Source organism: Phalacrocorax aristotelis, chromosome 2, assembly GCF_949628215.1.
Source record: "Phalacrocorax aristotelis chromosome 2, bGulAri2.1, whole genome shotgun sequence".
NCBI lineage: Eukaryota > Metazoa > Chordata > Aves > Suliformes > Phalacrocoracidae > Phalacrocorax > Phalacrocorax aristotelis.
This window is the reverse complement of record NC_134277.1, coordinates 154,420,076-154,445,607: the sequence shown is the minus strand read 5'-3', so window position 1 is coordinate 154,445,607 and position 25,532 is coordinate 154,420,076. Positions and strand designations below refer to the sequence as shown.

At 44.7% G+C, this 25,532-nt stretch overlaps 1 protein-coding gene across 1 annotated transcript; it reads left to right on the top strand.

Annotated features, from left to right (window-relative positions):
- The first annotated feature begins 188 nt into the window (after positions 1-188).
- Positions 189-21,800, top strand: HAS2 (hyaluronan synthase 2). The gene is made up of 4 exons (XM_075085706.1): positions 189-1,888; positions 11,483-12,109; positions 16,640-16,741; positions 18,833-21,800. Exons 2-4 carry the CDS (start codon positions 11,483-11,485, stop codon positions 19,760-19,762), a joined length of 1,659 nt encoding a protein of 552 aa, XP_074941807.1. The 5' UTR covers positions 189-1,888; the 3' UTR covers positions 19,763-21,800.
- Positions 21,801-25,532: the final 3,732 nt, after the last annotated feature.

Sequence of the window (25,532 nt, the reverse complement as noted above, 5' to 3'; positions counted from 1 at the left end):
CCTAAAGCCACTCTGGCCCTTGGCGATTACTGACCGCACCCAAAAGTCTGACAACTTCCTCGACGTACCGAAAAAAATCTCCAGTCTAGGTAACCACTGATTTTAAACCATTGCTTGTGCATGAGGAGCCCCCAGAGCGCTGCAAAGTTTTCCCACGCCAGAAGGTGAGGACGGGTGGTAACTCGACGAGGAGTCACCGCCGGGTTTCCCAACGGGGTCTGGACGTGGTCTCCTTTGCGGGCTCGACGCCTCCAAGCAGCGACCTTTGTGGTCCTTGAGAAAACAGCACGGGGGAACAAGAAACTGATCTCCCTCATCCTCCTCCCCCGGAGGGTCCCTGCAAGGGCACGGCGAGACGCCGCAGCGCCAGCCCGGCCCCGCTCCGCCGCCCGCACCGGCCCCGCACGTCACCGCCTCCTGCCGCTCCTCTCACTTCAACAGTGCCACCTAGTGCCGTTTTAAAATAATTTCAAGTGGAAACCGGGGCTCCGAAGAGGGGAAATCCGCCTTTGAGGCAGAGAGGAGTTACAAAGGGAAGGAGCCCGTCCGTGCGAGTGAAAGCTGCTGGCAGACAGTGGGGTCTGCTGTTAACTGCTGGTGCCCCTGGCTAACTGTAAATCATCGACAGAGCACAGGGTGAGCATTTCTGGTTTAATTAAAAAAAAAGAGGAAAAAAAATACAAAAACAACCACCACCACCACCCCCTAAACCCCCCACCACCAAAAAAAACCAACACCCAAAACTAACAAACCAACGATTTTCCCGTTCTTAATTTGTCTAACGCATTTCCTGGCTTATTTCAAGGCAAGCGGCTTGGGTATTAATGCCAGTAGGAGCTTTCTTTGGTATTTACTACAGCAAATGTTTCCGAGACTGAATGGGTAAAGCAGGATTGGAAACTGCAAAGTTCATCCATTCATAGAGGCAATTCCCTTATTAATAAAAACCAGCAGCAGCAAAAACTGTCCCAGCCGAATAGTGGCTGTGGGAGGGACAAGTCCTACACCCCAAGCCTGGAGATGCAGGGAGTGGGGAAAGTGGGGGTTTTCCCCTAACTACGGGGCATGAAGAGGAAATCAGGTGGTGGCAACATGTGCGTATTGCATTTCTCCGCAAAATTTGCAACTTAGCTAATTGAATTCCTGCCGCTGAACTGGTCCTTGGCTGAGATCATTTCAATGGGCAGGGTTGGTTTCTTTTTTTTTTTTTTTTTTTCCCTCCTTACAGGAGTTCCTTCCCCTCCTTCTTCCCATCCTCCGCCTATTAAATCAACTCAAGTCTCACTTGTTAAAAGACCCCATAACGTGGAGGAGGCAGAAAAGCAGCAGCAGCAGGAAAGAAAAAGACTCCTGGAAAATATTACCCGTTTGCTGCTGCTGCTGCTGAGAAACCTCATTGAAACTGTTACTCGGTCAGCAAGGCATCACCAAAAAGACTTTATCTGATGCTGTACATCTTTCAAACTTTCAGACGCTGCCTTGTAACTTCTCCAGGCTCCTGGCTAGCCGGGTTTGAAATAAGATCTTCGGCTTCGACCACGAGAAATTAACTCCTAATTTATTACTTCTAACTTTTTTAATTATTATTATTTGAAAAAAAAATATCCCACAGCTTTGAGCTAGAAACTGAAGCAGAGAAAGACAAATACCTGCTAATTGTGAAAACACGTGGGAGAAGATGAGTAGGACTGAATAGCCTTAAACGATTTTTTTTTTTACATTTTAATTTTTAATTATTTTTTGTTTCTGAGCGTCTCAATAAGTCCCTGAAAAGTGCGATTTGCTCTTTTACCTCAAACTTGGAAACTGTTCAACGGGAGCAACGGTACGTGAGACCACACAGCTGGCTGGAGCCCCTCTATGACCAAAGGACATAACGACAAACAAGGTAGGTGATTTATGATTACGCTTCTGTCACCTCAAGAGCACAAGACCCTCTCCTCCCATCCCCACTATTCAAGGGAGGGAAGCTGAAACAGATCCCCAAAACACGAGTGCGGCTGGGGACGGTCTTACCGTCTCTACGCTACACCTACTTCAGCAATGAATAGGACCGTACTGAGGATGAATGAGGTTTTCAGCTTCGACCCCTCCTCCGTGCAATCCGTGTAAGATATAGCTGAGCTTTAACGTTTGAAAAAAAAAAAAGAACCGAAGGAAAAAAAAAAACCACAAACCAACCAAAATCCAACCCCAACCCCCCAACCAAACCTAAAATTAAAGTGAAATCGAGCAACAGGTTGGGCAGCTGCGCTCTGAGCCCAGCGGGGGAGGCGAGACCTGCTCACAGCCCGGGCTGGCTTCGCCCCGGCCGCCCCCTGTCCCCGCACTCAGGGCCGGCAGGGGGGACGTGACGGGAGCGGAGGGCGGGATGGGCCTGTGGGGAGGAAGGCGAGGAGGCGGCCGGCGGGAGGAGGGCTGAAATCCCGCCTCGAAGGAGAGAAACGAAGGCGACCGAGCCTCCCGGGCGCCGCGCTGAGCGGAGAGGGCGGCTTCCGAGGCGGGGGGACGGGCCGGGAGAGGAGAGGAGGGGTGCGGCGGGGCGGGAGCTGCAGCTACCCGCGAACTTCCAGCGCCGCACGCCTGAGCCCGGCCCGGCCCCGCCCCGTCGGGCAGCCCGCCGGCGAGACCGGGGGCCGGCGAGACCGGGGGCCGGCGAGACCGGGGGCCGGCGAGACCGGGGGCCGGCGAGACCGGGGGCCGGCGAGACCGGGGGCCGGCGAGACCGGGGGCCGGCGAGACCCGGACTGGCAGCCGGCGGGGGCCGGGAGGGTCACGCCTCGAGGCCGGGGCCGGGGGTCTGAAGGCGGCTCCAGCGCAGCCTCAGACGCCCCCTGCCCGGCCGGCGTCGGGGAGGGAGGGCGCCCACTGCCCCGCCCGCGGGGGTCCCGGCTGCCCCCGCCGGCCCGGGCACGGCCGCCACCGCCGTGTGGGGCGGAATCCGCCCCCCTCGTGACGTGCAGCGCGGGGGATCCCCCCCGGCGCCCCGCCCACCCACTGTGACGCAGCAACACCACCCCCCTTGGCGGCGGCGCCGGGCCCGGGGTTCCCCCGGAGGAGCAGCCCGGCGGCGGCGGGCGGGGCCCGCGGACCCGGCCTCGGTGTTCCCCCCGCGGGGTCTCCCGCCCCGCTGGAAGCCCCTGCGGCGGCCTTCCGTTTACCTCCGTCCCCCGTGGCCCTTCCCTGCACCTGTTCGGGTCTCAGTTCGTGTCTCTCCTTCCCCTTGTGTTGCCAGACACCCGGCAGTGCTGGCAAAGAGGGATGAAGGGGACCTTGAGAGAGAATTTACCCCGTTTCCCTGCCCCGAGGGAAGACCCCAATATACTACAGCACTCTCGGTGGGCATCGTCTAACCCCTCCCTCAGGGTCTGCAGCGACCCCACTTCTCCCATGGCATAGCCGCTTCTCCACGTTAGCACTCTGCTTCGTAGTCGCCTTCCTTATGGATCATTTTTCCATAGGCACACACATGACTTTTTCTCCAGCACACGTTGTGTGTAACGCGGGTGCCTTGGGGCTTGCTTAAGAGAAAGGCTAGGTCATTTCATTTGGGGGTGATGGTGGTGAAATATGTTCTCTTTCCCTGAAACTGCTCAAAATCCAGCCCCATTTGGTTAGAGGAGTTTTGTCACTGGTGTCAGTAAAGCCAGGATTTTATTTTGTGCTAGTAAATCTTTCTTATCCTACATGCCAGTGCAGAAAACCATGGGGAAAGGTTTCCCAAATGGGAAGAGCAGCTCTACTGGATTCAGTGGTGTTTCCCATGCTAGTTCACTAGCAACAAACTCAGCTCTTCATATTTATGGTGCGGAAGTAAATTTGCTTCGTTTTGGTACTCTTTAAGATTAGTATTTAAAGTGGCAAATTACTCCTTTTGGTGTAGTGGAACTCGGCTAAGTCAAGCAAGATATGACCTGTGTTTTATAAACAAGTTACAAGATAATGAGCTATGAACACCAAATGAATATGTATTTGCTGGAGTAAGTCACAGACTAATCAGTTTTGTGCCAAAAGCATCCATGGACTTCATAACCTGCAACCAAAAACATTTCTAAACTGAATTTTTGTTTAATCGCAGTCCAAAATATCTGAGTACAAATATGATTTACTTCTTGATTTATTTCTTAGAGCAATTGATTGGGGCGGGGGGGTTGGCCTTCTTTTGGTTAATTTAACAGCTAGTGTGTCACTGTCTATGTTAGAGACAAATCCAACCAGCAGCTGTAGAATTCATTCCACATCGGTTACTCAAACTGATTTAGTAAGAGAGTAAATATGGGCCGTTTAAGTGGGAAACATACATTGAGCAGGAGATTCTCAATTTGTTGATCAAAGCCTGTGCAGCAGATACAGTTTGCTATAATTATTAATCCTGTTCTTTATTTTAAACCTAACCCCAGAGTTAATTTTAGTCTTATGTGAGCCCTTTCCAGAAGATCAATGGCATGACAAAACCTGGAAGTGATAAATAACCAAAAGCACCAGATATGGTAACTCTGCTGTTGTAAAGATGTACAGATGTAACATAACTTTTCAGTTTCCTCTCTGCAGGCTGTAAAATAGAAGAGGGAGTCTGGACAGCTATTTTATGCTTGTAATTAATGTGTACCTAGAACGATTTGTACTTCAAAGAAAAAATATTTATTTTGCCATCAAAATAAGGCTAGTAACAAATCTAAATATTGGCTGAAAAACTGTAGCACTCAGATGCAGTTTGTGTATACACACAGAGTATATGTGTATAAGGCCACATGCAGTACGTGTCGGCCTGTGTGCGCGCACACACACACTCACACACACACTCAAAGACGCTCCTGACACTGGAGCAGCTGATCTGTTGAAGTCAATGCTATTATTCTCACAAGTAAGGAGTGTTTTTTAAGGCTTATGAAAGATTATACTCTTCCTTTAGCTGTGTGCAAAACAGCCCTCAGTAGCTGGGTGCACCTATACCCACGTACGTCAGCTTTTATGTTGCCAGCCTCACTGATCTCAGGCATCTTGGTGAGTCAGGGTTGCATGTTTATTACAAAGTCCTACAGACTCTACCTTCAGGTGAATATAGGTAAGGAAAATAGGAAGTGGTGTGTTGGGTTTTGTTGGGGTTTTTTTGAGGAAAAACAGTTACATGGAACTGGAGAACTGGCAGGTCCCATAGCACACCAGAAGGAGTAACATTACAAATATCAGTAACCTAAGCCTTATGAAGGGGTTTGTAGACTTCCGAGAACCTCTTGCGTGATCATGACTGCCATTTTACAGGTGAGGAAGCTGAGACAGAGAGAGGTGAATTCACTTCCCCAAGGTCACCCAGCAGGTGAATGGCAACACTAGGAACATAATCCAAATTCCTGGTCCTGGTCTGCTCTTAGATTCCCTAGTTTAAGAAATGCAGTGGTTAAGAATGACCCATTTGGCAACTTCTGTGAGGGAGATAAATACACATAACACATTTGTCAGATGTATGCACACATTTTTATCATGAGTATCCCAGAAATAGCAGTTTTGCAGAGAAATAATTTTTTTTTACTCCTGCACTACAGAACTGCAAGATAAATTATCCACTGATTTCCCTCTTCAGCAAAATACTTAAGTGCGTTATCTTTAATGACATACTTACATGCTTTGGTCAATCCAAAGCCTCAGCACTGAGGTTCAGAGGACCATGGCTAGCAGGCATTCAAGAATTCAGCTTCTGTATAGGCATGCAAAAATGAGACATTTTCAAAGGTTTTAAGTGCTCAGCACTTCTGATTGCAACAAAGACTTGCAGACAAGTCTGATGTGCAGATCTCATACATGAGAGTGGTTTGTGTTAGCATTTTAGTTTGAATCAGGAGCGTGCTGTTGAAGCCAATGCTACAAGTGCCCGCCCTTCAACCAAATTACTTGGGTTTGTATTGCAAAGCAATCGCTGGGCACTGAAACTGGCATCCTCTTGAATGAAGCTAATTGCAAGGCGTATCCCTGGAGCACACTCTTCAGACACTAATGGGTTTGCAATCCATGCAGTGTGACTAAATTTAGTTCAGAGTAACATGTGAGAATAGATAGCAGGCAGAAGTTAGGCCCTCAGCACCACTTTGTTTCTTTACAGATCTGCTTCCGTAGTGTTGGACTATTTGCTGATGTGGCCAAAGCCCTAGATGTCTGGAGAGAGGCACAGCTTTTTTAAACCTTTGGAAGTGAAGGGGACAAAATAAGCAGACTTGTGACTGAACCTTTACTGTTGTATCCTGGACAAATATTGACTATTGCAGTGTAAGGTTTTTTAAAAATGTGTTCGGATATTCGGAATTAGTAAGTGCTAATTCTTTCAAACAACCTTCCAAATCATTATGTTTTATGTACAAACTTCCTGTGTCTCCCCCTCTTGGCTTTTAATTTCTGGGGAAAAGCTAGCCAAGTACTACATGGCAATGTGTTTGAGTGTTGTACATGAGAGATGACTTCTGAAAGAAGTTCTGAAACAAAGCAGCATCTGAAAAGATGATGTAGTAAGCTGCATCCCATGTGTTGCAAGCAGATCTAACTTCAGTTTGACCTCCCATCAGTCACTGGTTCCACGTCCTGGCAGATGCAGGGGACCACCAGATTGCTTCCATAGTCCTCACAGGAGCCACACAACGGCTGGTACGGAATAAGTGAACAGACTGCGGCTAGTATTGCTGTGTTCAGACACCAATACACGTGGGTTTTCTGGATATGTATTTGCCCCTATTCTATTTATTACTCTCTAGATGTACTAGTAGTGAATTAAGCTTTTATTTCTCTTTGCCTCCTGACTTTGCAAAGGGATTAACTATCTCCAGGTCCTGTTACTCTCAGGGATGCATGAAAGCTGAATAGTAACCATATGGATGGAACAGTGCTATAAGATTTTGGAGAGGTGGAAAAGTGATGCTTTACCATGAATTTAGCAGTGTTCTTTGCTGAGTGAAAACCCAGTCCAAATCAGGACATAAGAACTAGCTGAATTTCAGTCAAGTGTCTAGACCTTATTAAAATTAGATCTATGTACCACAACTACAGTTAGGTAGCCTAAATATTTTTCAGAATAGAGAAACTCAACTATATTTTCCTATGTTCTTCTAATTTGAGATCTAAGGCATTATTCTGTGTGGGAAAGGAGTGTGGTCTCTAGTGTTAGAGTTAATACCCCAGTCATTGTATGTACTGTGTAGGTATGTCAACTCTGTTAACCTGCAATTTTTTATGAAAATAACGTTAGAAGACTACAACTTTTAGTTATGCCAGTTCTTAATAGTAATGTAGAGTAAGTTCTCCTTCATCACAGGTGTGACCAAAAATAATACCCTTTGTGTGGCTTTATCAGAATGCCAAAAGAGACACAATGCCAAGCAGTTCACTAGGTGGACTCTGATGTCAAGTACATGTGAGAATTTATTTCTTGGCCATGCTTTTCCGTAGGAGCCTCCAAAGAGAGGCACACATTGCCTCCTCCTGTACAGTCACTACAAGGCACATATATACTTGGGACTGCTTGGTGAATCAAAATGTGTCACTGAATCAGCAACAGTCTACATAGCATTAGGATTTAGCGTATAGCTTTCATATTTCTACTAGGTGAGCTGATTAGTACTGACCAGCTCCATCAATGGAAATAAATAGCTGCAAGATCATGACAACAAATTGCTCAACAGTAGACTCTGAAGTCACTCTACATACACTCATCTTGTGCATACAAACCTTGAACCTGTTTGCTGGAGGCTGTGTAAATCTTGTACTGGGTTCAGCAGTGCATGGTTAGGTGAAGGTGCCCGTAAAGGATTTAAGTGCCCAAACTGCAGGGTAGCATTTGCAGTACTGTCTCAGGCTTCCGGTGCAGTACGTGGGGGATACAGGCACCTCCAAGAAGAGTCTGACAGAGCCGGTGCCCTGGGTAGGGCAGGCTTTAATATACAGGTGTCTGCAGCTACTTACTTAAAACTTGAACTTTCAGTCTTACCGTCCCCTGGAAATGTCCTTCAGGGGTGATGCAAAGGAATGGATCCTCCAGCTTCTTTCAGTGCTAAATAGCTTTCACTCTTAAAAAAATAATAAGAACAGAAGAACATTGCAGATATTATCTTCCTCCTCTTGCTTTACAGAATTAGTTAAAAACCTGCCCAGAAAGTGCAAGATCCAGGTTTGACTCCAGAGGCAGTGAGGTAACCCACCAACTCACCTCACCAGGTGAAGAGCCATGTCCCTCTCCTCACTCCAACACCTGAGGTTCCCACTAGCAGCAGTTACATGTGTATACAGAAGTGACCTGCAATTATCTTTGTTTATCTTCCATGTGTTGAGCGCCTTATCCCTAGCTTAGGCATTGCATTTTTTTCTTTTTTTTAAATGCTGCAGTGCCTGTTTCCCAGGGCAAACTTACCAGGTTAAATCCCTCAAGGAACTGAAGATCCATTAGGCCTGAGGAGGCATAAACAAAACACTAAGCTGCGCTGATCATACAAGGTGTGTACAGTACCCCCCACCATTAGTCAGCTCTTGAGTGGGCCTCTAGTGATAGCAACTTTGAATATAAGCAATTACATTTTTCTGAAAGAATATTGGTAGCACTTAGAAAGGGTGATTATCAACAAAGTGATTGGAAAATGTGGGTTTGAAAGCTAGCACATGTGGTTGTCCTGCACCAAGCATTTGACACTTAAATCTTGACTCAGCGTGGCATTATTCTAGGCTTGCACTGTTAATGCTTGATTCTAGCTTTGTATGACAAGTTCGGGAAGCTTCAGGAATGGATTTCAACTGATGTCTTATGAAGGATGTCCTTTTATGTTTCACTGTATTAGACCAGGGTAGATATTCATAACAGCAGGGTCTGACCTTAAAGTCTCCGATGCAGCTATTTCCTACCCTCAGTGCTCTTATTTGACTCAGCAGTTCATTTTGGTCCCAGACTTGTATAAGCATCATTTCCTTTTAACTTCTTGGCTCAATTATTGGACAAGGGTGGAGAGTTTTTGGCTTCTCTGCCATTGTTTGGGCACGTTCAAGTTGATAAAGATCAGTTCTGCTGGGCAAGTTATCAATAGGTCACGTGCTAAAGCTTGAGAATATTGAGCAACTTTTTCCAGACTTTGCCTGAGATTCGGTCCGTTAAAAGACTATACATAAAAACCTCATTGCACATACAAAGGGGAAAGTTTCTTTGATGAAAGCCAGGAATTTAGATCAAAACACAGTTTATTTTCCCAAGGTTGACAGTGAAAGGGTAGAAAAAAAATGCTGTTTTATTAAGACCAGAAATCCATTTCTTGATCTTAAAAGACTGGGTTTTTTGCAAGGGAGGGAAGCTGTGCTGTAATGACAAGATCAGAGAGTTCACTTCTTTTTTTTCTTTTCCTTTTGTGTGGTAACACTTCATAGGAGAGAAAGAGCAATAGCAAATTAATATAAAAAGAAGCCTAGTACAGTGTAGTCAGTCAAATGTAAATGCTCCAGATCTTAATGTAAATCCTGTGAGCTCTACTCATACAAGTGGTCCATTGATTTCAGTCATATAATTCTTAATGTAAGCAGACTTTAGCCTCTACTCACTAATAGGAATTTTCTATTTCTGGCAAGAGAATAGAAGTAGTGGACCCCATATGGGAAAGCAGAGTACAACTGCACCGTTAATGAAATGTTTACCTTGATGTTTGTAACCTTCTGCATGCTTGAGGGATTAATAAACACACAGACTATTTGACTTCAAGGTGATCTAGAAGGGATCCATTACTTAATCTGTTTTCTAAAGTGAGTCTATTTTGGGCACTGAGTTTTAATTCACCTATAGTGGTGGTAAACATAAGCTATCTTTTATTAGGCTTCTCTGTGACCCCCATTGTGAAAGGGACAGTCACCAGAGCAGGGATGGTCCCTTTTGCTGGTGGGTGATTACAGCACCTGTCAGAGCCCAGCCATAAGTATTCAAGGAAGTCCTAGAGATAGGGTCCGATTTCTTTGCCAGTGTCTCCAAATATACTTTTAAGAGGCTTCCTCCTGTCGTGAAATTTAAGACCCTAAATAGCCAGTGGAAAAAAGCATAGCCTTCGTAACTTCAGGCTTTATGCTTGCCTGGTTTATTTTTATTTTGTAAGTGATTCTGTGTTGACTTTTTTTTCCTCAAGCCTGTAACTTTTCAGACAGAATTATGGTTGATGACAGCTATGCTGCTGCAGCTTGGTAGTATTTTTTCAAGAAAGAGTTAAAGACATATATGATGCAAGGGAGTGCTGCTCCAACTTCAGCTTTGGTGAACAGATGGTGAATCAAACATAATCAGCAGATGAGCAAGATGATAATATCAGGGAAAACGCAAATATTAAGCCCATTACTCTGAGAGGCTGTAATTCAGCAAAATATTCAAGCATGAGTTTCAGATTCATTGACTTGCAACGCACTTGCTGGGTTAACCTTAAACAGACATTGTCTGTTTTACAACCTTAATGTCAAATGCATCAGTTGACATAAAACATTGTCATGAACTTTCCAGTAATTCTGAGAAAGCTGTTGCTTAAAATTGTTAATGTGATTGTCAACAAAAAGCAGTGAGGTAGCAATGTATTCTGCCTGTCTGCCTGCCTACATAATTTTTCTCAAGAACACCAGAGCACCCTCCATGCCAGCCGGCTCCTCCATAACCTAGAGCTGAGTTTAGTAGATTTTACAGCCAGGTAACTGAAATATGCAGAAGTTGTCAGAATCAATGGGTGTTCTAATGAATTACTGAGTCCAGGGTGGAGTCCTGGCTGTGTTAAACTAATGCTTACTTTTGCCACAGACTTAATCTCAGTCAAGCTTTAGCCCTATACACACATGCTCACACGTGCATATATCTATGTACACAAATGTATGAATAATGCATTTTTGCAATGGTATTGAGAAGACCTTTTAAAGCAGATGTCTGATTATATAAATATAAATTATAAATATAGTCAGACATCTGTTTAAAAAATTATAAATACATTCAGACATCTGTTTTAAGAATGTCTTTCCAATATTTTTGCAAACATAACTAAGCGACAGAAGCGATTCAGGGCGGGATGCAGTCATGACACTGATGGGGCATGAGGAGGGGCTGCCCAGACATTCAGCTGTTCTGCTTGCCTGTGACTGTATGAAGCGAGCAGTAGCCCAAAAGCCCCTTCTCCAAAGTCCCCCAGGGTAATATGACAGAGTGCCTCATTCAGCAAGCCTAGGCTGCCAAAATAAGATGCTGACACAGACAGCCCCTTCTGTGAGGACATTACAAATAGCAGAAAACATCCCTAGTACGTTAAGTGTATCTGAATCTCACACGGAGGAAGCACTGCAAAGAGTTGTTAAGTTGAGCAAGGTGATGCAGTAAGTCCATGACACAGCCAGAAGCACAGGATTTTTCTGTTGATACTGAGCTCTATGTTGTAGCCACACACACCCTGTACAAGGTCTTATATCAGCAAGTGGTGGCTCTGCTAACAGTTTCTGTGCTTCTTTGCAGATGTATTGTGAGAGGTTTATATGTATCCTGAGAATACTTGGAACCACACTCTTTGGGGTGTCCCTCCTTCTGGGAATCACCGCTGCTTACATTGTGGGCTACCAGTTCATCCAAACAGACAACTATTACTTCTCCTTTGGACTCTATGGTGCTATCCTGGCATCGCATCTCATCATCCAAAGCCTGTTTGCCTTCCTAGAGCACAGGAAAATGAAGCGGTCACTAGAGACTCCAATAAAGCTGAACAAAACAGTTGCCCTTTGTATTGCTGCCTATCAAGAGGATCCTGACTACTTAAGAAAATGTTTACTTTCTGTGAAAAGACTGACCTACCCTGGAATTAAAGTTGTTATGGTCATTGATGGGAACTCAGAAGATGACGTTTACATGATGGACATTTTTACTGAAATCATGGGTACGGACAAATCTGCCACTTATATCTGGAGTAATAACTTCCACAACAAAGGTCCAGGTGAGACGGAGGAGTCTCACAGAGAGAGTATGCAACACGTATCTCAGCTGGTCCTGTCCAACAAAAGTATTTGCATCATGCAGAAATGGGGTGGAAAAAGAGAAGTAATGTACACAGCATTCAAAGCACTGGGGAGAAGCGTGGATTATGTACAGGTAGGTATTAGAGCACCAGGTCAGTGCCAATTCAAACACACTTTGAAAGAAAGCAGCTTTTGTATATTTTGTGCAGCATGTTAGAGGCCATCCTAGTCCCTGATGAACACAGTGCTCCTTTCAGTCTGTTTGGAAACAGCTTGACCGTTAAATGCGTATTTTGCTACCTTTTAAAATGATCAGCCTATCTGTGGATATGTTAAATCTGTGCACCAGCTACTGGAGAAATCTGAAATCTTTCCTCAGACTTCCGTACTGCCTCTCATCCAAATGGTTTTGCTTCAGACAAAGCCAGTGGCCTCCTGAAGACCCCTTCTCTGCTCCTGTAGGTGAAGATGTCAGTAAGGTTTTATTTTGTGAGTTGTTAGCAGTCCCATATGCAAGCAGACAGACAGGTATTTGGTGGCACTAGGGAATACCTCAGAACAGTGGTGGAGTCTGTAAAAAAGATGGAGATATTTTAAAGGCTGTGTGGAATATTCAATAAAAGGGTCAATGTGCAGCCTTGAAAGATTTCTTCAGCTAAAGCCTGAAGAAGCTTTTGCTTCATCACTTACAGCTGCATTACCTCACTCACCACGACTTGGCCTTTAAAGCCCTTATGACACTATTCACTTAAAAATGAATTAGGCTGGGTCCTCTCTCCCTGTTTCCAAAGCAGCAGAGACACGTTTCTTTCCAGCTGCCTTGGATCCCATGAAAAATCTTCTATGTTTTTGTCTTATACATGGAAGCACTCCTCACTCCTGCAAACAGCCCTTCTGACTGCAGGAAGAGGAAGAGGTCGTGTGTGGAGGAAGGCAAGTGGGATCAGGGTCTCTGGCTGGACACTGACGATCCTTCCTTATCGTTCAAGGCCAGCAAGGCTTATTTGACTAATCCCACTGAATATGAGATAATCTTCCTAATTAACCACCCTCAGCCCTTCCCACCTTCTCCCAACCTCAGAGCATCCAGCTGTCTCCTCCAGTGGAGCAGCAGCTCCCTGAAAGATGCTTTCTGCTGGCTCAGGGCAGCTGCATGGCTGAGCGATCTGTGTTTCTGGGGTCCATGCCCAGCCTTGCGTGGCTGTGTGTGTGCACGCTCCGCACGGCACAGCGTCCACAGGCGCAGTGTCCAAGGGATGCAGAGAGGCTGCAGGTAGCTGGGCTGAGAGCAGCAAGCCCTCCACACACAGGAGGGGCAGAAATTGAAGAGTGATGGGAACTGCTCTGTTATCGGAGGTGGAAGAGTAAGGCAAAGATTTAAACCCTATACCCTACCACTCCCAAAACTGAAACTGATTTATTCTCTGAAAACAATGGGCTTAAGCTCTCCATTGTCTGCACTTTGGTTTTGTGCTGTGAGGGACTATGATGGGATAAAAACACTGGTTTTCTTTATTAGCATGGTTTTATAACAACTTCGCACAGAAGTATCAGATTGCAGAGAGAGAAGGCAGAGAGGAAACAGATTCATTGTAACTTTCCTCCCTCAGTCCAGCTCTTGCCTTTGTTCAGGGAACCTGGAAAAAGTGTTTCTATTTCAACAGTCATAGCATAAACTGAAAAGATGGAAGAGATATTTCTGGTCTTTCAGTCAACTAACAATCCTGACCTAGCTCAGAAGTCCTAATGAATGTGTCAGGGGCTGTAATGCTGCTGCAGGCAGCCACCAACGGCTGCAGTAATCACTGCTGCCATAGTCACACCTACAGTCACATCTATGTTAGAAATGCAGCACCTTGGTGGCTCTACCTACTACACAGTCATGATGCAATGCAGCTAAAATGTGGCTCTGTTTTATGAATGAATGAAGGTTGAGATATTTCAAGTGGTTCTTTGGGGTTGCCTACAGTAAATTATTTTAAACAGGTTCAATATTTTAAGGGCTGAGCAACCTGCATCAATGATCAAGCACTTAAAAGAAGCGGACCAGTCAACACCATTAACCCATCCCTGCAACTGTGGTCCTCATGGTTCTTAAATCACCTCAGGGTTATGGACAGACAATCAGACCAATTCAGATAATGAGCTGTTGCTCATTAGTGGCATCTCATTAAATACCTGAAACTGCTGTGAAGGCTTATTTCTGTCCTGGAGGAGGTTAGGAGCATGCAAGCAATCAGGTGGAGGAACTAAACTGGCAGGCATCACCAGTGCAGAGCTGGTCAGGGCAGCCAGGGTACAATCCATCTTGGCTTGATGAAGGTACCCATGTGGAGAGTCCAACGGAGCCTTAACCTCTCAGAGCAGCTTGGATAAGCTACCGCTGGTTATAACAAGTATCTGAGCAGCTCACTTAAGGTTTAGTGTCCCTTTCATGCAACTTTATGACCCAAGGCAGTAATTTCTAGGTCACTCAGCCCTTATGTGGAAAGATGGCAAATTGGCTCTTGGGCTGTGCTGGGTCACCCCTGGCTGGGCAGACCTTGGTGTGTTTTATTTGGGTTCCTAAGTATCTGCCTTTCTCTGGGCATGTCCTCTTTTCACCTGCAAAAACCTCATCTAGATGGAAAATGATGGCTTGTCAGGTTTGCCCCAGAAACAGACATGTCCACTGTGCTGACATGCCCAGGACACGTGCTGGTAATTTGTAAATAAATCCAGCATTTTCAGGATTCTTCATCTCATATTAGTGATGGGCAGGACTTTCTGCTATAGATAAATGCATCTAACAGGGAGGGGGCTGCTTAGCTGCATCAAGTGACAGGCACTCGAGGGAAAGCAGAGGGGCTTGGGAGCGGGATGGTCTCAGCCCATCACTCATGGTCACAAGAAATGGGGTGAGTATCACTGCCTCAGCCCTGGGTACTCGGCAAACTACGGATTCCCTGTGCAAAACACTCAGGAAGTCCCAGATAGAAATATAGAAATCCTTTCTCCCCCTCAGCAGAATTGGTCTCCTCCCTGTCTATTACTGAGTTCTGTCACTGATGACAGCTTTTCTCCAAAGCTGGAGATACATCTTGGCCAGTTTACAAAGGTGCTCCTCAGGATGAGTCCTTTGAGGAGAGGAGCTGGATGCCTCAAGTTAGTAGGAACTGGAGATGGCTTTTCTCCTGACGGAAATATGAGAGCTTTCATCAGATTTGGCCACCTCTCAGCCCCTTCTGTGTAAGCATAGAGGAGAGCATGTTGGCAGGCATTCAGCTGCACCCTGAGCTATGCAGCCCAGCTATCCCTGGTAACCTTCCCACTCAAGTCTGGTCCATAATGGAGCCCCAAAATGCTCTCCTCCCCCTTCTCAGACCAGACATGAAGGTTTCCATTCCCCTGGAGCAAGAGAGTTTAGGCTGACTTGAAAGATTGGATGAAAGGACACCAAAATTAGGATACCCGATATTAAGCCTCACTAAAATCTGACTTAATAGATTATTCGTGCAGAGACTTTTGCCCCTACTGTCCCCATCGGAAATCACAGGAATGCAACATGGGGATAAACTGGAAGCAGTATGAGAATTTGTAGGGCAGGATCCAGCCAGGCAGAGGGGGTTTCTGGGACAGCCTCCTCTGCTCCAGTTTCTGGGTGTCTGCAAAATGAATTTACACATGATGGGGGCACCGCTTCCAGCAGCAGCTTGACAAGGAGACACCCGCTTGTTTTAAACAGGCTGCAGCTCATGTCATTCGCCTCTGAGCAAAGGAAAGCAATGCCAGCTGCCTTGTAGACTGGCCAGACTGTCTGAGCCCTCCTCCTTCTCTCCAGGGGAAAGCCAATTCCTAATGTACACAGTGTTTAGTTGACTAGAAGTGTTTGTGTAGCTGAAACGCCTTGTGTGTGCCATCTATTTCTGTCCTGGTCTCATGGAGTACTGCGCTTCAGGACTTGCTCCTTCTGGCCTTACATATTATTTATAAGAATGCCAGAGGAAAATAGCAAATAATTTCTATATATCAAATGTCAAATCCCTGCACTACTAATAACACACCATGCATCTAAAATTAAAAATGAGTTTGTTCTGGAATCCAAAATACATATCTTAGGTGAATTGCTAAAGCCTTCTGTGAGTGAAAGAACTATTAGGTTTCTTCCCAGATTCCTAGCTGACTTTTTCTTTTTCATTTTTGTAACAAGTGTCTGGAATTTAACTCCTTGCTCCTTCCCTCATATGGCAGTGGGAAGCTCTTGACCAGGGTGCTACAACCATGCAGCCAATGCAGGGAAACTCTATGTCAAGGCTCAGCAGGAATCTGCCACACACCCACAAATATTGTCTTGCTCTGCAGTGCCCCATCTCTGAGAGTGTACCTTTTATTTGAAGAAGCCAGCCCAGTGTACCAGTAAAACAAACAGAGCTGGTACAGGAGAGAGGATTGTTTGTATCCACAACCCCAACAAGCACTCGGCACCACTCCTTGCTGCCTGATACAAATGGCCTTTAACAGAGGTATCAATGCAGACTCCAAAGTGAAATTTAATTGCATTCAGGAGAATATGCATTTAGAGTCACTAGAATCAATCGCATGATTTTTATTTTCTTCTCTAGTTTACTCCAGTAGACAAGCAAAATGGGTTAACATTTTTGTTCTTGTTTTGTCTTACTTGTAGGTCTGTGATTCAGATACAATGCTTGATCCAGCCTCATCAGTGGAGATGGTAAAGGTTTTAGAAGAAGATCCAATGGTTGGGGGAGTTGGAGGTGATGTGCAGGTGAGTATGGTGATTTTCAGATTGACAGAAGGGTTTCAGCAACTGTTTGCAGTGCAACAGAATTCCTTGCCTGGAATAGCATTGAATATACTGTGACACCATTACAGAGGCTCTTATGATACCTTAACCATTCTGACTGTTGAATGAAAACTCTTATTCTTGAATGTGAGCACTGTATGGTTTTAAGACCTGTAGAAAGCAAACAAATATTCCCCACCCCACCCCCATATGTGAAAAGTGGGGCACTGGTATTGCCAGGACTGTTGTCACGTCTTTGAGCCTCTGGGTATAACTGCTTGCTCAGGGTACCAAAGAAAATCTATAGGGGAGAAGGCAATTGAGAACAGGTCTCCCAAAGCCAAGTCCAACACCCCAAGCACTTCAATTATGTTACCACTGGCAGCCAAGATTGTTAGGAATAAAAGCCTTTTGAAATGCAGTGCACTATGCACTCTGCGTATTGTTGGGTTTCCTCTGCATCTCTGTCAGGCAGGACAATGGAAAGCCCCCAACCCAGCCCAGCTCCACTTGTTAGGATTTCCAACATTGCAGAGTTTGGCTGACAACTACAGCAAAGGGCTGTTAATTCCTTTTGCGGCAATTGCTTCTGCTGCAATTTATAAAGAAAAATGTGTATGAATATTTCAATTGGCTTTAAGGTCAGTCCCCTGTACTCAGCTGGGCTTTTATGTGAGACAGAGGAGAAAAGACCATCTATATGGGCAAGCACTTACTAACAAATGCCCCAGTAGTCAGAAGTATTTCAGGAATGTGGCTCTTAACTCCAGAAATTAAGATTCCCACAGAAGCCTGAATATCTTTGTGGCTCACCCTACACATGTGAGATGCCAGGCACATGCAAGTGCAACATGAAGGAGACAGTACTAGTTCAGCTATGACAGCGAAGGTTCATAAGCATCTGCAAAGAGAGGTGGGAAAGACGTGTCCTCTAGGAGGAAAGGTGGCTGAATGAAGGCTCTGGGCCTTTTTTTTCTTCCCCAGTTCACTTTCCAGCATATACCAAATACATGTGAGCCAGACTTGAACCTATCCCTGAGCCCTGCTGCTTCTAAAGTGTTCTGGAATTAAATTGAAACAGAGGCAAGACTGGCCCTTGGCCTTCAAACCTCACAGAAACTAGGGCCATCAGAGCAAAAGACTATTTTGCTAGTTGCAGAAAAATGCTTTCTAGTTATAGAAGGCCACAGATTCCCCTGAAATCCCCGCACTGAGAAGATACTGGTGCAGACCTGGCACAGCCACCCGGCTACACACTTTCTTGCCACATTCCCCAGCACAAGGTGTGTGCTGAGAACCTGGATGTGAAGACATGAACTTGGCCATCTGCGTGTGCTCATACCTCCATTGAGTGTTCAGACTCCTATACTATGCCTATGTTGTATTTTAAGAATAGGCTGAGCTTAAGGTGAACTTTGGGACTTATAGAAGAGAAAGACTGAGAACTTTATGCCAAAGCAAGACTATGGGGGTATCACAGCATGCCTTGGGGCAATGTAACAAAGCTGGTACTGCAGAGATAAATCAGAACAGGTTGTTCCTCTGAGGGTCTAATGTCAGGTATGGGGACGTAATCCATGGTCAAACCTCCAGGGCAAGCCTTATGACACCAAAAATGTAAGCCAAAGATCACGTGCCTAGCCTTTCTCATGCTGTAGCATAGCTTTAGGAGGGCTGGGAGAAATCCTGTGAGTCCCAAAGATGTGTGCATTGGGGGCAGAAAAACAGGAGGCCACATCTAGGACTCCACCATCTCCTCTCAGGAGAGGCTGAGTCCAGCAGGTCCTTAACTGTAGGTGAAGGGAAAGGAAGAATGGGTCAGAAAAGAAGTTTCTTGTTGGAGAAGAGGGAAGGCTGTGAGGAAAAAGAGAACATTTTTGGGGAATATACTTTTGAAGGCATCATCTCACCCCTCAATGTCCTAGGCTGTATTGTAACTCCTGGATTTGCCATGAGTTGGACACAGGAACATGGATAATGGTGCCCTAGTCTCTGCAAATTCCTTATTGATCCACTAAGTGTATTTTCTGTCTCAAGAGCTCATCTAAAATAAAAACTTTTTGTATTTTTCAGATTTTGAACAAATATGATTCCTGGATCTCCTTTCTGAGCAGTGTGAGATACTGGATGGCATTTAACATAGAAAGAGCCTGCCAGTCCTATTTTGGCTGTGTACAGTGCATCAGCGGACCTCTGGGAATGTACAGAAACTCTTTACTCCATGAATTTGTGGAAGATTGGTACAATCAAGAATTTATGGGCTCCCAGTGCAGCTTCGGAGATGACAGGCATCTAACTAACAGAGTGCTAAGTCTGGGCTATGCAACAAAGTACACAGCTAGATCCAAGTGCCTTACCGAAACACCGATAGCATATCTCAGGTGGCTGAATCAGCAGACCCGCTGGAGTAAATCGTACTTTAGAGAGTGGCTTTATAATGCGATGTGGTTCCACAAGCACCATTTGTGGATGACCTATGAAGCTGTAATCACTGGATTCTTTCCTTTCTTCCTTATCGCCACAGTCATTCAGCTCTTCTACAGGGGAAAAATCTGGAACATCCTCCTCTTCTTGTTGACAGTTCAGTTAGTGGGCCTGATAAAGTCTTCCTTTGCCAGCTTCCTTAGGGGCAACATTGTCATGGTTTTCATGTCACTCTACTCAGTGTTGTATATGTCAAGTTTACTGCCAGCAAAGATGTTTGCAATTGCCACAATAAACAAAGCAGGGTGGGGCACATCAGGAAGAAAAACCATTGTAGTTAATTTTATAGGACTTATTCCAGTCTCCATTTGGTTTACAATCCTCCTAGGTGGCGTAATTTTCACTATCTACAAGGAATCAAAAAAGCCATTTTCTGAATCAAACCAGAAAGTTCTCATCATTGGCACAATAGTCTATGCATGTTACTGGGTTATACTTTTGACTTTGTACTTGGTTCTTATCACCAAATGTGGCAGGCGGAAGAAAGAGCCACACTATGACATGGTGCTAGACGTATGATGTTTCCGTGGGAAGTTACCCAGAGAGTTGTAAAGCAACTCAAAGACCTTGTAGTACCTGTGGCATCAGACGAACGTTGCCAAGGGAAATGGATCACTGCTGCTGGGAATAGGACATTTGTATTCCTCTGGGTTCGTTTTCATCCTGCCAAAGTAATCAATACAATTATTTTTTTTTTTCATTTCCAAGGGGGGAAAATGCAAACCACACAGTTTCGACCTGTTTGCAAGAAAATGGGAGAACTTCTATGTTTATGCACTTTTTTTATTGTGCATATGCCTGACAGTGTTACGTTCTATATACCTCACTGGTCATGCTTATGTGTGTGGACAGGAAGGAAAGGAGTTTGGAGAATCGAGAAAAGGATCTTACAACCCCTCGCAACCTAATTTATGAACTTTGCTTTTTTATAGTTCTGTTTAGAGGAAGGGTCTTTTGTGTTAGGCTGCCAAATGTAATGCCAAAGGTAAATTTTAACAGGCCATTGGCTGAGCTGTATTTTTATATTATTGTATTATTGGTGTGTGTGTATTTTTAAGCCAACATTTTTCTAGATACCATATTTTATATTTTACTATCTGCCAAAAAAACCTGCCTCCCCAACGTTTTGTTTTTTAGCCTTTTTAAATACATTTGGGAAAAAAATCGTGCTTCCTCCCCCATAATTTGTGCTGAATTGATTTTGTTCACAACAGAAAGAATAAAAAGTCTCTCTGCATTTTTGCAACTGATGAATGGGTATTTCTGTGAAAAAGCATTTAAATGTGCTCTTTGAAGACATTTATTAGGAAAGGCCCAACATTGTCTATTTTTTAATACAAGCATATTTGTGCATGAAAAAGGCCAAAGGGGTAGATACGTGCAATTTGGGGTTTTGTTTTGGAAAACATTGTAAAAGGGAGATTGGATTCTCTTCTGAGAGCATAATCTCCCTGTCATGCGCAATAGCCATAAGGCAAGGCAGGCCTCCATGCCATTGGAGAAGACATCGCTACGGGAAAGCTCCCACTGATTTTACATGGGACCTGGGGAGTCAAAAGCTTCTGATCTGGAGAAATATTGGTCACCCAAAACTACTATTGACTTCACTGACGGTTGTAGTTCATAGTCTGCTAGTACCAAGAAGATAGTTCAGATTTTTGAGTTTAAAAAAAAATACATAGAGGGAAAATGTATCAACACTTTAAAAATGTGGGTGTCTTACTATAAAACTTCTGCAGTGCCTTTCATACAGTTTACAGAAAATACAAACATCAGCTTCTGTGACATCCAGTGTAATATAGACCCCAGTACTGAGCCCAATAAATTGTGTTTGACTAAAGCATATCTACCAGAAAAGAAGCCAATTTTTAATCAGAAAATATCAAGTCTTAGCAAATCCATCACTTCATTGGCACCTAATAATTAGTCTTCGACATTTATTTTGGACCATGGTTCTGAGAAATAATATTCAGGACTAAATTCTGCAATTCTTCACCAGCCAAAGGAATGTGGCATTGAGCCCTAATATACTTTATAAAGAGCAACAGAAAGCCAGCTGCATACAGATACATGCCCTTTTTAGATTCTGGTATTAAAAGCACTGTGGTAAAGCAGAAATCAGCATACAATGCTTAAAGAACCTAGAAGCATTTTCAGCTTCTCTTTTTTTATGCAGACATGAATAGATTCTGCTGTAGAATGAACTGCACACACACTACCTTATTTTCTGATCATCTTGAGGTACATGATTGCTTGAAAGTCATACTAATATTATGTTAATGATTGGAGAGTTGATTCATGTTGATTACTAAATAGAACAGTATTAAAAAAAGCAAAAGAAACAGTAAAAACGAAAAAAAAAACTTGACTATGCCTTTTAACTATTTATGATGTAAGTTAAAGCTTGGGTTAACATTCAAATGTCAAATAAATCCTCTCATTCTATAAAAAGGTTGAATTAATTGCCTGTATTTATTCTAGCAATTATTCAATGTACTTCCAACATAGGTTGTATGGTATAATTGTCACTTTGCTAAATAAAATATTTTTGATAAGATTATGACTAATTCATGGTATTTCTGATCAACACCTCTGCTTTGAAGCCATAAATCTGCATGGTTATACTGTTGTTATACTGTCATCAGCCTGATTTCCAAGTAGGAATTTGCCATAGTGTGGCAGAGCACCTGGAGGAGGCAGGGACTGGTCCCTGCTCTGAGGGGCAGCTCAGGAATCAGGAACCACAGGTCCCCTGGGCACGGGCACCCTGATTGCACAGTATATGGGTAGTGCTCGGAGTCTCTCCCTGCCTCTGCCAGCAGCTGCTAGAATAATTCGGTCAAAATATTTCCTTCCCTTTTTCCTCAGCTTCCTGATTTGTAAAAGAGGAATAGCAATCCAGCCTCCTTTTGGGAAGTGCTTTGAAGTTTATGGCCAAAGTACTTTACATGAGAACTGTTATTTTCCAGCCCTCCTGTCCACTGGACGTTATTGCCCTCCATAGCTGATGAAGCAGAAAAGAACATGTACTGCTCCTCGTTACCGCTATTTCTCAAGCCTATTTTGCCTTAGAGCAGCTGAAGTGCATATATGTATTTTCTATCACTGAGGGTTATGGACTGCAACCACTCGTAGAAGGACAGAGTGGGCAAGGGGTAAAGTGACATCTCACACATCTCTTAGACCATGACAGGCTCATGACAGGTCGTTTAGTTAGGAGACAGCTTCTCAGCACCTGTTACCCTATGTCTGGATACTGTGCCCCGTTTTGGGTCCCTCAGTAGCAGAAACTGGAGCAAGTTCTGTGTAGGGCCAATGTGATGGTTTGGGCTGGAGCAGAGGGGCTGAGAGCTGGGCTGGTTCAGCTGGAGAGGGGATGACTTTGAGGGGACGACATCTAAGGTCACCTCCATTACCTATAGGAAGGACATCAGGAAGATGTAGCCAGGCTCTTCACGGTGCTGTCTGGCGGGGAGAAAAAAGTCTCCAAGGTTAAGTTGAAAGGGAAGATGTTTGGACTGGGTATAAATAGGGACCTTTTCCCCATGAGGACAGTTACGTACTGAAGCAGGTTGCCAGGAGAGACAGTGCAGTCTCCATCATGGGAAGGTTTCAAGAGTATTCTAGATAAAGTCCTGAGACGCCTGGTCTGACCTCAGAGCAGCCCCTGCTTTAAGCAGGGAGTTAAGCTAGAGACCTCCAAGACCCCTTCCAACACAAATTCTCCTGTCATCCTTTCAGAAGCAGGTGCTGACAGTCTGCTTCCTAATGACAGCTCCCACCCACACAGAATGTCGTTCCCATCTCTGTTCTCCACACATCTGCCCTGACTCTGGGCGCAAATAGCTTGTCAGCAGCTGGTACTGAGTACCCAGAAAAATCAGAACCCTTCCTGTGACTCTGTGTCCCCACTGTATTTACGGCTGTGTAAAAAAAGATTTCAGCAGAAAACAAGACTACAAAACAGTTCTTAATGAGAATGTTCCTAGACAAATGAAATTCTTCAGTAACACTTCCTCTGCTCATTTTGATCTCAAAATAATTTCTTTGTATTTCCAACAACTTTTGGTTCCTGGGAAAAAATAAAATGTGTTTTTCATTAATAGCAAATATAATTGTGAGATCTTTGTAAAAAAAAAAAACCCAAAATATGTTAAAAGGAAAATTCATGCTTTGTTTTGAACATTTTAAAAAACACAGATATTTATCAGCCATCTCTGATAGACAGATGGTGCTGAACACTATAAGAAACTCCCACAAACTATAAATTCTACAGAAAAGTTAGGCAGTCCTTCAAAAGATGCAGGGAACTGGCAATATCTCGTGTTATAACCAATTTCCAGGGTGGAGTAACTTGGGTTTGAGAGTATCTGTTTGCAGAGACCAGGTGTGAAGCAAAACCTGTGGGAATCAGAGGTGCAGCAGGGAGGAAGGAGCCCTCCTGTTCTGTCTGCTGATAAGCTTTGGTTTGGCCAAGAATCAGGTTTCTTTCAATGCTAAATGCATGAATATTTAGCAGAACTTTTCTAGGAGGTGGAAAAAATCCTGTTAGACATGTACTGCCAAACTTGTCCCAATGCACAAGCTGTCTTGAATCTGTCTGTTAAAAAATTTGACCTGAATTTTATTCTTAGCACGAGGTAAGATGGTAAAGAGGAGGCAAAATATACTGAAAGCTGTTGATGAGGTTTGGTATTACCTAGGTTCTGTTGGAAATGCCACTTTTCTCTGGAGTTAACAGAGTTAACTTAAACATAATGTAATTTTTTCCCAGCTTTCTCTTGGCCTAAGTTTGCTGCTTCAGTTTCAGATCTGATGGATGGATGACTGACCCAAATTGTTGCTACTTCTTCCAGCTATGGTATCCTGTATAATAAAGGAATCTGTCTCTGCCAAAGAAAAACAGCTTGAGTTTTCTTCTAGAATAGGCCTAAAATTTCTGTAAGTTACCATGACTGCACAGAGGAAAATGATGTAGTTACATTTACACCAACTAAATGTGAGACCCGGGCCATGTGTCTGAGCTTTGGTGCATGACAATACTCTGTACTGTTCGCATATAAGCATCCCTGTCACAGAACGGCAGGGGTTGGAAGGGACCTCTGGAGAGTGTCTTGCCCAACCCCACTGCTTGAGCAGGGACACCCAGAGCAGGGGGCACAGGAACGCGTCCAGGTGAGTTTTGAACGTCTCCAGAGAAGGGACTCCACAGCCTCCCTGGGAAGCCTGTTCCACTGCTCTGTCACCCTCACAGGAAATAAGATTTTTTTTCTCATATTTAAGTGGAACTTCCTGTATTCCTGTTTCTGCCCATTGCCCCTTGTCCTGTCACTGGGCACTATTGAAAAGAGCCTAGTCCCATCATCCTGACACCCACCCTTTAGATATTTATAGGTATTGATGAAATCCCCCCTCAGTCTTCTCTTGTCCAGGCTGAACAAACCCAGGTCTCTCAGCCTTTCCTCATAAGGGAGATGCTCCAGTCCCCTGACCATCTTCGTAGCTCTCCACTGGACTTGCTCAAACAGTTCCCTGTCCTTCTTAAACTGGACGGCCCAAAACTGGACGGCCCAGAACTTGACAGAGTACTCCAAATGTGGTCTCTCTAGGGCAGAGTAGAGGGGGCGGATAACCTCTCTCGATCTGCTGCCCACACTCCTTTTAAGGCATCCCAGGACACCATTGGCCTTTTTGGCCACAAGGGCACATTGCTGGCTCATAACCAACTCATTGTCCAGCACCACTCCCAGGTCCCACTCTACCCCATCATCCAGGTCACTGATGAATATGTTGAACAGGACTGGACCCAACGCACAGACCCCTGGGGAACAACACTAGTGACAGGCCTCCAACCAGACTCTGCTCCATTGATCATGACCCTCCGAGTTCTGTTGTTGGGCCAGTTCTCTGTCCACCTCACTGTCCACTCATCCAACCCACACTTCCTTAGCTTGCCTGTGAGGATGCTATGGGAGACAGTGTTGAATGCCTTACTGAAGTCAAGATAGACCACATCCACTACTCTCCCTTTGTTGACCCACCGAGTCACGCCATCATAGAAGGTTATCAGCTCGGTCAAACATGATCTTCCCTTGGTGAATCCATGTTGACTGTTTCTGACAACCTTCTTGTCCTCTACATGCCTGGAGATGACCTTCAGGATGAACTGCTCCACCACCTTTCCAGGGATGGAGGTGAGGCTGACTGGCCTATGGTTCCCCAGGTCCTCCTTCTTGCCCTTTTTGAAGATTGGAGTGACATTTGCTTTCCTCCAGTCCTCAGGCACCTC